Below are 17,257 nucleotides of genomic sequence, written 5' to 3'. Positions count from 1 at the left end.
ATAGAGCCTAGCATAAGACCTTACATAAAGTAGAGTTTCAATAAATATTCAATAGGATACTGTAAGCTGGTTACTAAATCATTTTTTCATTTGTGTCCATCCATGTTTAGATTCACATGTCTGAGAAATAATATATTACCCCTCATCTGCGCCAACAATGACAGTTAGATCCTGGAAGAAATAAAGTATTGAACGTACTATTCATTTTTCTGTGTTAGTATCTATCAGGGCTACAGCAGTGATGAAAGAAGAATAATGTAGAGAAACAGATGACTGGCAGGATCCCCAACATTTCAGACAGTGCTCTTATGATGGATTTTTACAATAAAGGTTTACACAGAATGACAATGTCTGCATAGTTGATTCTAGGTCAAGAGAGACTGCATGCCGTTTTCAGCTGGCTAGCATTCAGAGAAATACACAGTGGTCATGAATGACCTTCTCCAGAAAAGCAAAATGACTGCACTGTTATAGAAGTTATCAATTCAAGGTAGTAGATGAAGGAGAGAACCTGAAGGCAAGTGCTGTTACTGATGAAGAGACTTAAGAATTGTCAGCAGTTAGTGTAACACACACTCGCATGAAATTTACTTCCTAATTGTCAACATGCTTCTATGATACTTTTTGCATCCTACTTTTGACAACAGTCAATTAAACAGTATTCTACTTTATAAGACTGTTAATAAAAAAACACTGTTATGAAGTTCCTTTAAAAAGAAAGTTTTGAAAAACAAACAGCCCCCACCCCCGGCAAAAAAAAAAAAAAAAAAAAAAATCAAAACACACACATAGAACAACGTAGAGATGGAGGAACCTATTTTCAAAGCTATTTAAACTTCAGTATTGGGACTTTGCCTGGTGGCGCAGTGGTTAAGAATCTGCCAATGCAGGGGACGTGGGTTCAAGCCCTGTTCCGGGAAGATCCCACATGCCACGGAGCAACTAGGCCTGTGCACCACAACTACTGAGTCTGCGCTCTAGAGCCCAAGAGCCACAACTGCTGAAGCCCGCGCACCTAGAGCCCGTGCTCCACAAGAAGCCATTGCAAGGAAAAGCCCGTGCAGCTCAATGAAGAGTAGTCCCGCTCACCACAACTAGAGAAAGCCTGCACACAGCAACGAAGACCCAACGCAGCCAAAAATAAATAAATAAAATAAATAAATTTATATATATATAAAAAAAAACCTCAGTGTTTTAAAGTTTTAGACTAGCACTGTCCTAACGAAAAAATAAGTCACACATGCAATTTTAGGTTTTCCAGTAGCCACATTAATAAAGTAAAACGCAGGCCAGGGCTTCCCTGGTGGCGCAGTGGTTGAGAGTCCGCCTGCCGATGCAGGGGACACAGGTTCGTGCCCCAGTCCGGGAAGATCCCACATGCCGCGGAGCGGCTGGGCCCGTGAGCCATGGCCGCTGAGCCTGCACGTCCGGAGCCTGTGCTCCGCAACGGGAGAGGCCACAACAGTGAGGGGCCCGCGCACCGCAAAAAAACAAACAAACAAAAAAAAAACGCAGGCCAAATTAATTTTAATGACATATCTTGTTTAACTCAATATATCCAAAAATTATCATTTCAAAATATAATCACTATAAAAGTTATTAATAACATACTTTACATTCTCTTTTCCATATAATGTCTTCAAAATTCAGGGTACATTTTACTCTTAAAACACATCTCAATTCAGAGACTAAATTTCAGAAATATTCGATTTGCATCTTGATTCCATAAAATCTACAATTTTGAAAAAAGTAGCTGCATATCACTAAGTTGCTCCAAACATATTTGAAATTTCTCTCATTTTAATTAAGTAAAACAAAAAATTCAGTTCTTCATTTGTGCCGGATCCCCTTCAAACGCTCAATGGCCACATGTGGGTGCAGCTGCAGTCCTGGACGGCACAGCAGACAGGCAATGGCCACAATCTGACAACCTGGCTTTCTTATGCCTGAAGTGAGCTGAGGGTCTCACAGGAAAAGACTATACAAACCCTGAGGTTTAAATAGCATTGTTTATTGGCAAAAAGAACACTATTTACTGGACTGGATAGTGAATTTTGAGCATAACTGGACTAACATTAAAAACACAACAAATATCCCACAAAACCATAGAAGCCCCGTAAGAGTACAGCTTTATTCGTTTTTAACTGCACTTCCATTTTAAGGGATAACAAAAACTGTTAACATAATTATCCTCAGGGTGGGATAAAATCATGCTACTATCACTAATAAGTGACAACTTTTTAGATTTCAGGGATGGTGATTTACAACCTTAAAGCTTCAGATTTCAGCCTTATCTGAATCTGAAAATAGAAGCTAGAGTAATTAAATCCATACTAGAAATATTCACTGATCAATTTCTATCTCATCGCGTGCAAAAATTAAAATGTTAAAAGTCATCTTAACAGTGGGGCTCATACCTGGATACTGTCGAATGGTGGACACAGAGCTGGTGATCGGGGTGTAGGTGTGAGCAGCCAGTGGGTATGCAGAAGGTGGGTACGTTGGCAGAAAGTACTGGAACTGAACAGGAACAGATGGTCTATAGATGGAACACAGATAATATGAACCAAAAGGTTTTTTCTTCTTTCCCTTCAAATGATCCTATCCCCTACAAACTCTTTTTACTTTTAACTGCCATACTAACGTTTCCCAAATTGCATCCCAAACAATTGTATCAAAGGATACAGACCTAGAGAGAGTAATATTTTAACATGGATGGACCTAGAGACGATCATACTAAGTGAAGTAAGTCAGGGAGAGAAAGACAAATACCATATGATATTACTTACAGGTGGAATTGGAAATTTGACACAAATGAACTTATTTACAAAACAGAAACAGACTCACAGACATAGAAAACTTGTGGTTACCAAAGGGGAAAGGGGCGGGAAGGGATAAATTAGGAAGTCTGCGATTAGCAGACACAAACTACTATATATAAAATAGATAAACAACAAGATCCTACTGTATCACATACATATATATAAAAAACTGAATCACTCTGATGTATACCAGAAACTAACAACATTGTAAATCAACTGTACTTTGGTGAAAAAAGAAAAAAGAAAAGAACTAAAAGCATTTCTATACACCACAATAATCAAACAAGAATATTTTAAAATGATCCATTTCTGAAATTACTTCATGTGCACTCTACCAGGTTCTCACCGTGGGGTGGGAGAAGGGAGATACAAATACGGAATGGGGGAGGCAATGGAGCTGGACCAGAGATACCAGAATGTACTTAGTTTTTAAAATGTTATATACTTCCTACCTCTCTGCCTGCTGAAAGGGCCTAGAAGTGGTGACAATCCAGTAACAACAAACAGAGCTAATGGCTAGATCTTAGTTTCTAAATGATGCAAAGGAACCAGGGCTCCTTGGAGAAATGGCAGATTCCAGGGCTCAGAGGGACCAAGTTCAGGAAGAGTTTCAAGTATCTTAATGTTGTGAGAAGTAAGGAAGGGCTAGAATGAGCAGGACATAGCAAAACCCAGGAACTAGTCTGAAGGGGCTCCCAAGGATGAGCCTGGAGACGACCTGAGCCTCGAAATAGATGACAGTAATGGATTATAATTATGAATAAATAAAACCAAATCCATGAGCCCATGCAGATGTTCAGAAATAAAATACACAGCAAAATAAGTAAATGGGGATAGATGAACTTTCTTTACATCAGAATGTCAACTGATAAATATCAACGAAATGATCGAACAAGTCACTATCTTGCAACCACCATGTTGCAACCGTCAACTGACTCAGCCAAGAATCGTCAATAGAAGCACAACTACTGAGTGAAAGCTTATAAGGACACTTATAGTCTCAAGGTATTTCCACACAAATTAGTTATTTACAAAAGAGAAAAGTACACCTTTACGGTAGAAAAATCTGGCATCACCTTCATTAAGGAATTAATGTTGAGATAACTATTAAAGGGACAAAGGGAGAGCATGAGCTCTCTGATGTAATAACGGTGAGAAGAACATATCACCTAATGGTATTCACTTCAAAAATGCACAGCCTGAATCTAACTACGAGGAACAATCCAACAAGCCCAAATTGAAGAATATTCTGCAAAAACAATGGCCTATCTACACTCTTCAAAGATTTCAATGTATGAAAGAGAGTGGAAAGCTAAAGGATCGTTTCAGTTCCCCGTACTGTGGTTAAGTAAGAACAGCTTCGTTCTCTAGAGATGAAAACGGAAATACTTAGGGATAAGGGGTCACGATGCTGCTACCCTTACACTCAAAACGGCTCAAAATAAATTAAAAAGAGAAGTACACAAGTCAACAAAAAGATACTAGAACATTCGTCAAAAGGAGAATGAATAGAGACAGCACAGTTTCATAAAATTAAAGAAATTATACAACGTGTTAGATTTTCAGGGGGAAAAGCTGAAAATAAGGAAATACATGTCATATTCGTGGGACAACTGGTTTCACTGAAAAATCAAATCAATTCGTGACACGATGGGGCACATTCCCTCCTACCTATTGTCACTTCGGGTTTCCATAGCCACAGGATTTGGAGAGGCTCGATGTCCTGAAATGGGAATCAGGCTACTCCTCTCTGCAGGGTAATCGGGTTGGATCCGAGGAGAAGTATGTGTGATTTGCTGAGGCACCACCTTAGCTACAAAAAGTATAATCCAATTACATTACTGCTCATATGCTTTCACTGGCATGCCAAAACATTCTTGGCCAGCAACAATCTTAAGAATGCAAACAGTAATAAGAAGCCTGGATTTTTAGTTTTAATCAAAATAAAAAATGAAAAGATGAGTACCTATGGTTCAACTGAATTATTTCAATCCAATAATCCACTGATATATTTACACTGCTATCTGTCAAAGCAGGGTTCAACATTAATACTTTGTCAAAAACATCAGCAACTAGGCCCTTTTCCCCTGGCCTGGCTTCTTGGAGACCTTTTTTTTAAAAGGAGAAAACTTAAAAAAATAATAATAATAATCAACAAAAATTTGAATACAGAAATGGCAAACACCTTAGATTCTTCTCAGGGGCCCATAACTAATTAGTAATAATGTAGCCAGTAAGTAATGAGAAGGTCATTTTAATTTCCAAGTCTTAGGTTCCTCATCTATGAGGAGGCCTTCTCTAGAAAATCACTTAATTTCTTAAGTCTTTTGAGTGTCCTGTGACTTTGCATAATATTTTATGGCAAAATCAAAATGATCATACAGTTTTCAAATTTAATTCTATCTGTAAAGACCCAAGTCATACCAATGGCAGGCACGCAAACACTAGAGACTGGGGTGATGCCATCACGTTACCCAAGGTGCAGCACACTGAACACCAAAGGTAAGCAGCAACGCCCCGGGCCCAGATATTTTCTGAGGGAGGCAGCTGGAGAAGTTTCTGCAGGATGATGGGTGAGATGCCCAGTTTGACCAGTGAGGATGGCCTCTGCTGGCTAACGCAGAGAGAAGCTGGCATGATGTATTTTCCATCAGTAGTCAGTCGAGAGGGTGCTGAGGGAAAAGTGACTAAGCCTGTGTTTTCACTGTGCCCATAAAAGGTAGGAGAAAATTATGCTTCCAATAAAAAAGCAGCTGTGTTTGGCAGAGTAGCTAACATCAGATGGTAACCACACACACACACGAATCGTACCTTTACTTTTTCCTAATTAAAAGGGCCGTACATCCTCAATTATTTAGAAAAAAAAAACTTCAGGAAAAACATAATGCAGAAATCGTAAGTTGGGGCTATTTTCAAAGATAATCTCTGTTTTCTGTAGGCTGGGATCATCTGATTATGCTTTTTATAATTCTGAGACCACTGTCATGTGTGGAGAAAATAAGGGTGGCATTCTATTGGAAATGGGCCTTCACTGCAGGTGATAACCCTATGCTTGGGGTTATCAGGCTTTTCCCCTGATCCAACACATTCCTATTAATAACAATGACTGAATTCAATATCTAATGTCACCTAGAGAAAGCAAGTGACACTTAGAAAAAGCCACTTAGGTGATTTTAATATAGCTCTTATGCCCTCAACTTGAAAATCAATGCTCTAGGGTTAATAGCAGGTTTCCCTTCTCAACTGAGGCCCTTCTGTATAGGGATCCCATTATGATGTAACAAATATCTGGGTTACTACACAAGAGGAAAACAAAACCAGAGCATAAACCTGATGGAACTTCGACAAAAGCAATCACACTAAGTAGCAGATGTTCAAATCTGTTTGGACACTTCTGTCAAATGATTTTCATATCTAGAACTCAGTAAATGGTAAAAATTCAAAGATAAATGAGCTGGGGAATTAGAGAACACAGCAATACAGTAACTTAGGACAGGTAAGAAGTTGGTAGTTTTAGCCAAATGAATGAACATTATTTGTCTCCTGCTACTCTGAGTGAGTTTACTTCCACAGTGTTACTCTTAGGAAGACACAGCGACATTAACAAGAACTGGCCTCTAAATAATTCTCCACAGAGAGGGTTCAAGACAACCAGACAGCCCCCTAGGGTACGCTGCCCCTCTTTACTGGTCTAATTTTCTTCATAGCTACACATTCCCCAGTGAGACTCTCGACTATAAAAATGAAAAGAAGGGGCTGGGCTCTGACTTGACGGCGCTGCAGGTAACGGATGACACTGTTAGGTACAGCCAGAAAACAGCCTGAAGTGACAACATGGAACAATCAACCAGCTTTTTCAACGAAAGTGCAGTAACGCTGAACCGCTACCCCCACTGCCAGACTCCACAGAAGTGAGATTAAATTCAGAGGCTGTGACAGAAGCTTGGTTTCTCCAATGCCAAGCTGGAGTGAGCAGTAACGTGAGAAAGACCGCAGTTATTCTCTCTGCGAAAAGCCGCCTGTGGGGCTGAGGACCAATTTAAGGGCTGGAATGGCCCAGTTATTTAAAAGAGGAGCAAGGGTTTCCCGGGTCCTCCGTTTACGCTGGAAAAGCGCCCTCCAAGTTTGCTAGGAGGGCTGTGGAAGCTGCAGCCTGTCACACATGCAGAGGAAGGAAGCAGGGAGGGAGGGACCACCCCAGTGCTGGGACACAGCAGGTAGGGGAGACACTTCTGTGCCGGGTCACCAGACTTCTGACCGTCGAGTATGTCAGTGCGTCCTCTCACAAAAGGCAGCCTTACTTCTAAAAGTACAGCAGATTAAAAATATGGCAGCTGTCCCACATCTCTGGGAGTGAAGGAGAGTAAGATGGCACACTCACTGCTACAGAACCAAGGCACAGGGAACACTAGAAACTACAACCTGTGACTTGTGGGTTAAAGAAGGAAGTGTCCTGCCTCATAGGCCACAGCCCCTGCTTTGGAAGCTGTGACAGTAAGCTATCAACTCCGACGACAGGCGACGACAACCTGCCGGCCAAACCTTGCTGATGCCTGTTTTGGCCCAGGAGCTAACGATGGGTTCACGCTTTTAAATGGCAGGGGGGGAAAAAATCAAAAGAAGACTGTTTTGTGACACCTGAAAATGACATGAAATTCAAATTTGTGTCCATAAAAAAATCTAACTGAAACACAGCCACACCCATTTGTTTACATATTGTCCATAGCTAGGTAGTTGCACACACCCATGAGGCCTGCAGAACCTAAAGCATTTACCAGCCGGCTCTAGGGAAAAAGCTTGCCAATCCCTGATCTTGATCACTAACGTTGGGCTGCCAGAAACTTTTCAAAGATGTTTTAATACTGAAAATATACACATATTTAAAAGGGGAATAAACAAAGCCTGGAAGGAATTTTAGGATGGTCATGAAGTACCTTGGGTGGCACCCAGATAAGAACCTCAGGGAACTGACTTGAGGGTTAGCATTCTTCCCACTGGTGCATCACCCAGAGGTTTTTCCTGAACAATCTGTCAGTGTACAAGGTCTCTTCACTCCAGATCTTTGCTTCTTTCTTGCTTATCCTGTTGTTCTTGTCAAACTTTTATCAGGAAAGTTAACTTACTTTTTTAAAAGGTAAACATAGAAAAGGTAAAGGTTGATGAATAAGTCAAAAGTGGAGTTAAAGTAGTTTACTTTGAGCTCTCAGAGACAGTTACCTTCTTCTTTCTCCCCCTACCATCAAAATGCCAAATCTGTATATGAAATAATACTCAAAGTTAAAGCCAGTGCTGCTTTGAAAATTAACAATTAAAAAAAAAAATCAACACTAGCCAGCTATATGAAGACCTGGTCAGCGGGGCTGAAAAATTCCTTGTAAGCTTCCATCTGCAGGCTGCAGGCCACTTACCAACCGGGATGTTTGAGGTGGTCACTGCCGTAGCATGGGATGAATGTGAGGGCATTGTCATGGTAACAATTGTACTCGTGGGAGCCTGTGTGTGTGACACCGATCCTGGACAGGAGAAAAAGGGAAATTCTTCAACAATGGCCTCTCTGCACACGTTACAGACTCTCAAAAGCCCAAGAAAAGCTCTTGGGAAAAAGAAAGAGAATTTTTCTAACCTAATTCTTGTTCTCTGCCTGAAGCTGAGAAATAAAAAATGAACCCACGCCTTATGCCTCCTTCTTCCCCGGCAGGAAGAGCAGGGCTGCCGACTTACCAGCCGTGGTTGCGGAGGGAATGGTGTTCGTTGCCAAAATAGGTGCCACCGTCGCTGCAGCCACTGGTGTGCCAGTGCTGAAGATCGTTTTCTGTGGGGCGAACACCCCCCAACACAATTAGAAACAAGAACGTCTCCCACCCAATCCCGTTTAAACGCAATCACTGCCTTCGATATTGCCAGGCTTCTAGCAAGTTTTGCACACGTTTCAACCCACAGGGTACACAGACGGCTCTTCATCTCTGGTTTTACCTGAGCCATGGTATGGAGCTGCTGCTTTGGCGTCCCTAGCGCAGGGTGAGATGGCAGTGTGATTCTTGTTGTCACGTCCCGTGACTGGGCGGGACGCTGGATACTAATTGCTGCAGACGGTGGATGCTGGAGAGACAGAGTCGGCCGACTGGGAAGACAGAAAAGACATCACGATCTATGACTTGTCTCCAGACGCCATGCAGGCAGTCAAGGCCACTTACTGTCTGGTGCTGGATCACAGCCACAGAGTTTTATTTTTCACAGGTCTGTGAAGTCCACAGGTGAACCAATGAAGTTAGCTGCCCATCGAGTTGCTCTCCTGAAACTGCCAGAAGCCTCATTCTAAAAGGTTATCAACACGTACCATGAACCAAATAAATTAATCCTCAGTCATACTGAGCATCCTCGATATAATTAATCAACACTCTCTGACCATCTCGAGTGAGCATTACTATAACGGACACGTTTCACACTGTGGACAAAGCTGAAGGTACACATTAAGTTTCTAACTGTTGAGGTAATATTACAGAAAACCTTGATTAACGGAAGCTTAACCTGTGACCCTGAAGCACTGACTTCCTTCCCCCAAGTTTATATCATCCCTTGCCAGAAGATAAAGTTATGACTGCCTCATAATTGAAAGGGATATCAACATAGACAGCATGTCAAAATAACTGGGAAGCATGCTACTGAAGTTGCAAAAATGGTAAGAAAACGTGACAGTATATCAGAGTTGACATCTCAAACAGAGAGGAGGGAATGGGCTATTTCATAAATGATGCTAGGAAGACTACACAGCCATCTGGAAAAAATAAAATTCGATCCATACTTCACACAGTGCACCAGGATAAATATGAAAATGATGAAAGGTTTAATGGAAAATAAGAACGTACATGAAGAAAAGATAGAATTCTTTAATAGCCTTGGAGTGGGGGAGAGCTTTCTAACAATTAACAGCTCTCAAAATCCAAAAGCTATAAAAAAAATCAAGAAATTTGACTCTGTAAACCAATAAGCAAGCCTCCTAACACAGTAAAACACACTACAAGCAAAGTAAAAAGATTCATGGGTGAAAGTGTGATCTTAATATATGAAGAGCTCCTAGAAATCCATGAGAAAAATAACAGCCCAATAGAAAAACAGGCCAAGGATATGAATAGTCAGTTTGCTAAAAAGAAAACACAAATGGCCCCTTAACAAAGGGAAAAGACTAAGTCTTAATCAGAGGAAGAGTAATGTAAGTTAAAAGACACCGATATATCATTGTACACCTATCAGATGGGCAAAAATCCAAAAAACTGACAGGGTACTCTGTTGTTCAAGCTGTAAGGGAACAGGCACTTTTAAATATTCTGGAGGGAGTATAAATTGGTACAAACCCTATGGAAGGCGATAAGACATAGGTATCAAAATTACAATCACATATACCCTCTGATCACTTTTGGGAATTTATCCTGCAGATATTCTTGCACACATGCATAATGACACGAGTTTAAAGTTATTCACTGCAACATTATTTATGATAGTAAAGTATAGAAAGGAACCTCAAATCCATTTACACAATGGGTCATCATACTGCTGCTAAAAGAACAATGAAACTCCACGTACTGAAATGGAAAGCTTTCAACATATGTTGTTATATGAAAAAAACCCAAAGAGGAACATATGAATCATGAGACTGACACACTGCCGGCTGCAGTTAAGAGGGCAGCTTAGGAATCTATGAATTAAACAATTTGGGGGGTAAAAAGGATAAAAGTTAAGAATTGCATGTGAATTCGACTGTATTTAAGAAACACTGGAAGGATACCCCAAAAGCTATAAACATGTTACTTTACAAAGGGAAAGGAACATAGGAACTTGGTAGACGTGCGACAGAGGAGTGATACTCCCTACTGAATACCTTTTTATGTTTTTGTATTTTGGAACCATGTGATTATAAACTAGGAAGAAGAAAACATGAAAAAGTTGAGCCATAAGGGTGAAATGTGAGTGGGACCTCACATATCCAAACTAACCAATGGTTTCATCACAGGGATCCTCTCTCAAAATGCCTTAAGATCAGACCTGGTGGGATACGAGTGAATAAAACTTACAAACTGAATAAAGGATGGCTTTCTCTCTCTAGAGAGAGAACTAAATGGCATATTATTCAAGTTCAAAGGAAAGCTGAAAGCCTGGTCATAGGTGCAACTATGACACCTGGTGGAACTTACTGAGGAGAAAGCCTACTATTGAAGACTGGATTTTTTTTTTTTTTTTTTTTTTTTTCTTTTTGCGGTATGCGGGCCTCTCACTGTTGTGGCCTCTCCCGTTGCGGAGCACAGGCTCCGGACGCGCAGGCCCAGAGGCCATGGCTCACGGGCCCAGCCGCTCCGCGGCATATGGGATCCTCCCAGACCGGGGCACGAACCCGTATCCCCTGCATCGGCAGGCGGACTCTCAACCACTGCGCCACCAGGGAGGCCCTGGATTTTTAATAGCTGATGACTTAGGTCACCAGAGTACAGTGAAGGCTGCCCACTCCCAGCATTTACAATGAAATGCATTCAGAGAGATACGTGTACACATAATTAAGATAATCACAAATTTCAGGATGGAGGAATCTAATTATGGGAACAATTCTGAAGATACCTAGTATCTATTAAATGATTTAAGTAACAAAGAAGATTAAATGATTTAAGTAACAAAGAAGAATGCCAACAGAATCTCCCAGAAAGGATCTCCTAAATTCAAACTTACACGTGCTCATATTTTAAGAGGTCCGGCTCATACAAAAATATACCCCCAAGAGTATTTCTATTAAGTATTTAGATACGTGAAGTGCTTCTGAAAGCATAGACTATACTAGTCTTTGATTTTCATTTACTCTAATGAAAAATAACAAGTGTTAATACATAAAAAGTGTTAATGATCATTACATGTCAGGCATGTATTAAGTGCTTTATATATTAGTATTAATATATACACATTTACACATTAATTAGTTTATAATTAGTTTATATATTATATACATTAGTTTATATATTTACACATATAATTAATATTAATATATACATATTTACACATTAATATTTATATATTAACTTCCGTATCAAGGAAGGTAATATTACCGCCATTTTCTAGGTGAGGAAAATTGAGACATTTGCTCTTTCACCTAGCACTCCCACTTCTAGGAATACACCTTGAAGGCACACCATCACAAACATGCAACATATGCCAAAATGCCCATCAGTACATCCATTAGCTAGGAAGTCAGACATTAGGAATTTATCACAGTTACAGATAATTTAAGTAGAAAAACCATCTGATCATTAGGGGTTTTGTCTGTTTAATTCCCTAGTGTATTTCCAGTGCCTAGAGCAGTGACTGGCACAGATCAGGCACACAATAATATTTGTTACAGGAGTGAAAACATAGTTATATGCTAAAAATATATCTGACAAAATTCAATATCCATTTTTTAGTAAAAACAATACACTGGAAAAGATAGATAATTCAACAACATGGTTTAAAAAAAAATCTAACCTTAGTTTTCACTGTATACACATTTATACCTTTTGAATTTCATCATACCATCCGAATATATTAATTTTTTGAAGGTACTATAAAGTTAACATGAATAACAGTCTATTTTATGTTGGGCTGTTGTGTCTCTTTGTACCTCAAGCAATAAATTCAATTACCGAGAAGTAAAGTGTCTTCTTCATTTTATTGAAGAGGGGACTAAGGATCAGGGAAGTTAAAAACACTTCCCTAACGGCACACAGCTAGTAAATGACAGAGCTAGTGGTTAAAGTTACGTCCTAGGCACTACTCTGCATGTAAGTGTTATTTTCTTCAGAGCTCTGTTCTGGGCCCTCTTCTCATTACATTTATTCCCGCTGGGTAGACTCAGATACCCAGAGCATTAACTGTAGCCCACGTTAATGACTTCTCAAGCACAGACATCTCTTCAACTACCTGTTGCCACAGATACACTCAGTATCACAAAACTTAACCTTCTCTTTAAAATCTGCTTTAGGGGCTTCTCTGGTGGCGCAGTGGTTAAGAATCCGCCTGCCAATGCAGTGGACACAGGTTCGATCCTTGGTCCAGGAAGATCCCACATGCCGCAGATCAACTGCGCTCGTGCGCCACAACTACTGAGCTTGCACTCTAGAGCCCGCGTGCCTAGAGCCCGTGCTCTGCAACAACAGAAGCCACCACAACGAGAAGCCCGCGCACTGCAACCAAGAGTAGCCCCCACTCGCTGCAACTAGAGAAAAGCCAGCGCACAGGGACGAAGACCCAATGCAGCCATAAATAAATAAATAAATAAACAGATCTGCTTTCTTTCCCTTGTTTCCTTTTCATTTACTTGGTCAAGCAAGGAAGAAACCAAGGAGGCATCTCAGACTGCTTCCCACTGGTAGACAAGTCTTCCGGATGGTCTCTAGTTCCCGACAGCTCTGTTTGCCATGCCCTATCCCTTCTTTGGTCCAGTGAATCACTTGTCGTTCATAATGCTGAAGGCTCCTTCCCCGGCACCCACGTAATCGATGGCAAGCATCAAGAAAGACCACTGGAACGCTGCATGCTCCTGGCAAGACTCTCATGCCACTGCCTTCCCCAACTTTCATAGCTTCACCAGCACGATATGCCTGGGGGTCGTGAGGACAAATACCTTGATGCCTTCATCCCTGATTGTGTCACTCACGAGAAGCATCAGAGACCATCCCTCATTGACCAGACTCTCTCCCTGTATGGCTCTGTAAATCGCTTAATTGTGCTGGCTCCACTTCTCAAACACCCAACCTTTCTACCATACCCTCTGGACTCACAATCCATCTTTAGCAGAACCTCCTGTATCCTCAACCTCTTCTGTGAATATACGCACTATCTTCCTACCCTAATGAATCTTGGCTCTCCCTTGAGAACACTGCTTCCCTCGACAGCACTCTCAACTGGGAGCCATTTTCTCTCATAAACCTCCTCCCCATCTGCCTTCCTAAATCATCTCCTCCCAAACTCTTCTGTGGACTCCAGACTCATGTATTAAGCTTTCTCAACATCTCCACTTGGGTGCTCAGAAGTCAGCACAACCCTAAAAGTGCCCCAAACCAGAGCCTGGAATTCCTCCCCAAACCTACTCCTCCCGCTCTTCCCCATCTCAAGATTAGGCAACTCCACTCTCCCAGCTGCACAGCCAACCAGTGCTGGCATAAGCCTGACTGTTCTCATTCTCTAATAACCCCGTACGTGCTTCCTCAGAAGTCCCCTCCGCTACCTTCAAAGTTCTATTCAGAATCTAACCACATCTTTCCACCTCCAATGACCATCTCTCCTGGATTCCTGCCATACTCTTCGAAACATCCTGCTTCCAACTTTGCCTCCCCACAGCCTACTCTCTCCAGCAACCAGGCGGATGCAGCTACTTCAGATCATGGCGCTGCTCTGTTCCAAACTCTGCTAAGGCTTCCCATTGCCCCCCAGCACAGGCCAAATCCTCAGAGTGGTTCCTAAGGCTCGGCATGACCTGGGGACCTTGCTACCTCCTAAAATAATCTCTGGCCACTCTCCTACCATTAGCCTCTTGCTGCCCCTTTATGTGGTAAACATACTCCTGTCTCAGGGCCTTTGCACTTACTGTTCCCACTGCCTAGAACACTCTCTTATCCCGGACAACCATATGGCTCATTTCACACCTTTCCATTTTCTGTTCAACTGCATTCTTATCAACAAAGCCCTTCCTGATCACCTTACATGACACAGTAAGCTCCCCGTACTGCCTACCCTGTCCCTCCAAATCCCATTCGCCCTGATTTGTCCCCAAAGCACTCTCTGCCCCCTAAAAAACTATGTATTTTTTTATGGTAATGTCTCCAGCCACAGTTTCTACAAATAGAAACTCTATGAGGGCAAGAATTTCTTTTTATTTTTTCACTGCTTTATCCTCAGTGTCTAGAACACAACATACCTCATTAAAAAAAAGAAAAAAGGCACTCAATAAATATTTATTGAGTTGAATGAAGGAAGGAAAAGAAAAGGGGAGAGAAGAAGGGAGGATGGCAGGACAGCTGATCTTCAAACCCCCAAATATACCTAAGTGCGGAATCAGTGGCATGGGCTGCTGTTGTAGTAATGACTGGAGACTGAGCTCTGGTGGCCGACACAGTTGCTACCACAGCAGGAGGGATGGTATTAGACGTGGTCACAGGTGGACGAGACTACCAAGAGAAGAGAAAAACATATTTCATTGAAAGCAAAAGCAAAATACAGTATGCCCAAAACACCGCAAGTATAATTTGAAAACTGGGCCTCGAAATAAGAGTGTTTATGTCCAAATGAAAATAAATTCTCACCATTCTGATTACCGAGTTCTCTTTTCAGATAGGTTGTTAGAAGGCCAAGAGCCAGAATTATCCCAAAAAATCCTATTCTGGTTGGAAAGTACACAAGTCCCTCCTTTTCGAATATGACCAGACTCAAAATTCTGTCCTACGATTAGTACAGACTGGAATCTAGCCCTTCAGCTCCAGTTCCCACAGAGCCGTCACTGGTCCTGGAGCAGACGCTTTTCATGACGACATAACCTAGGCCTTTCCACAGAGGGCCTACTCAGAACTGGACGCTGGCTCTCATGCCATCTGAGGGCAATAAAGGCAAACACGTGGTAATAACAGCATTCTTTATCAGCGGAAGGTGCAGGGTGCCCAGATGCTTTCTAGATGTTTCCATATGGATATACTTCCCTTACCCCTACACCTGGGTGTAAAACCTTCACCTGACAAACGAGTTCCACACTGGGCTTCACCCGCTTGCCCCGTCAGATTCTCCAGGCATCTGAGCTCTCCTGAGTAGTCCTTCTTTCCTGCACCTGCCATGTGCAGGTTAACTCAGCAGACTCTGCCCATTCTTGATCTGTTTCTCACCTGCAGACCTCGTCTCCACGGCGCTGCTCTCACAGCCTGTCCTCTCACACTAGGACTGCCGTGCTGTCTTCCTCACTACTGAGCTCTTGACCTGGGTTCTCCTCTTTCTCCAACCCTTCCTACCATTATACTCCTGGGGCCCTCATCAGTCTCCAAATGTGTTTTATTACTAGCAAGGTCTTTTATTTTGTTTAACGTGAAAGCTCTAGGCTAGACATATCTTACCCCGCGTCCCAGTCAGCACTCTTCCGTAGTATCTTAAACCCAGCTATTTCATACATGCTACCAGTCTGGCCACAAAGGCACTGAACTTCTACCTTCTGTACGCAATTCAGCTAGATTAATCTTTCAAAGATATTTCTTTGACCATATGTCAGTATATTCCAAAGACGCAGTAGCTCTCTGCTGTGTACAAAATCAAGTTTACAGTCTTCATCTTAGAGACCCGAATTTAGAGACAGACATGGTATCACGCAGTAACACGTTATACTTCAGTGGTACCGAGGCCACAGGCTTCCTTGAAAAAAGTTGAAAGGCGTGGACCATCTTCCTCAGAAAGCATACATATGTGCATAAAAATGTGCATAAAATGTTGAGGGGTTCACACAGCCCTATCGAAATCAGAATCCCTCAGCTCTAACTAGTCTTCACCCCGCACTGTGTACAACCACCACCGTCCTCCTTGCCTTGTTCCGAGTGCTGCCCCCTTCACGCCTCTGAATCCCCACTGCCACACCCATCCCAACCAAAAGCCTTCCCTTACTACCTCTCTCCTAAATTTCTACAGCGGATCACACGACACTGTATGTAATTCAGCCTTCTCTACATCTTGGCAACTAGGTCCAAAGTCGCTTGAGGTTCAAGAACTCGCACAGTGCCAAGCAGAGTGAATAACTCAAGAGTAGGCGCTTAACGCTTGCCGGCTGACTACCCACAACCCCGGCGTGCCTGGATTGGCTGGTGAATGATGTGCTGTACTGCCGGCTGAGCTGCAGCAGCATTTGGCAGCTGGGAAGTCGGCCTCAGGACCGTGGTTACTTTAGAACTGGACATCACAGCAGCAGCTGCTGCACCTGGAAAAACAGAATTTTTTTCATTAGTGTGGCTTCTGGGCTCATGATTTAAATAGCTACAATTATATTCCCTATAAGCTCAGTATGTCAGTATTCAGCTTAAGTGCTTTATGTATACTTCCCATTTCATCGTATAGAAAATTAAGAGAACGTGCGCTCAAGGGCTGAGATTTCATAAGACTGATAATCTGTATTGCTTCTTCAAGGGTGTTCTTAAATGAAACTGGCTTTTTTTTTTTTTGAAACTGCAAGTATGTAGCAGCGAAGCACAGCACGGTGCTGTTATTACCCTGATTCAAGCCAAGGCTGTAGCAGTTTAACCACCAGTGAGAGTTCACTTGAACCACCACTGCCTTTGCACCATCAGTGCCAATATCAGCACTGACAAAAGGGCACACGTCTTAGTTTCGACCTCACACACATCCCCCTGCAGTCCGCAAACCTCACTCTGAGACCCACTAAGTTACACTGAGAG

General features: G+C 42.1%; 1 protein-coding gene across 6 annotated transcripts in view; it reads right to left on the bottom strand.

The window, feature by feature from the left end:
- Positions 1–17,257, bottom strand: part of SAP130 (Sin3A associated protein 130) — a 75,736-nt gene that overhangs the window by 46,408 nt on the left and 12,071 nt on the right. For all 6 annotated transcript variants that reach the window (XM_081242524.1, XM_081242526.1, XM_081242525.1 and 3 more), the window contains 7 exons: positions 16,658–16,782; positions 14,880–15,004; positions 8,796–8,943; positions 8,544–8,634; positions 8,231–8,335; positions 4,494–4,635; positions 2,418–2,539 (listed from right to left, as the gene is read on the bottom strand). In XM_081242524.1, the coding sequence (XP_081098650.1) occupies positions 2,418–2,539; positions 4,494–4,635; positions 8,231–8,335; positions 8,544–8,634; positions 8,796–8,943; positions 14,880–15,004; positions 16,658–16,782 (858 nt within the window). The remainder of the gene's footprint in view (positions 1–2,417; positions 2,540–4,493; positions 4,636–8,230; positions 8,336–8,543; positions 8,635–8,795; positions 8,944–14,879; positions 15,005–16,657; positions 16,783–17,257) is intronic.

Source organism: Mesoplodon bidens (genome assembly GCF_964165515.1).
Source record: "Mesoplodon bidens genome assembly, chromosome: 8".
NCBI classification, from domain to species: domain Eukaryota; kingdom Metazoa; phylum Chordata; class Mammalia; order Artiodactyla; family Ziphiidae; genus Mesoplodon; species Mesoplodon bidens.
Note: the sequence above shows the minus strand (reverse complement) of the source record. Positions and strands in the feature narration are given on the sequence as shown.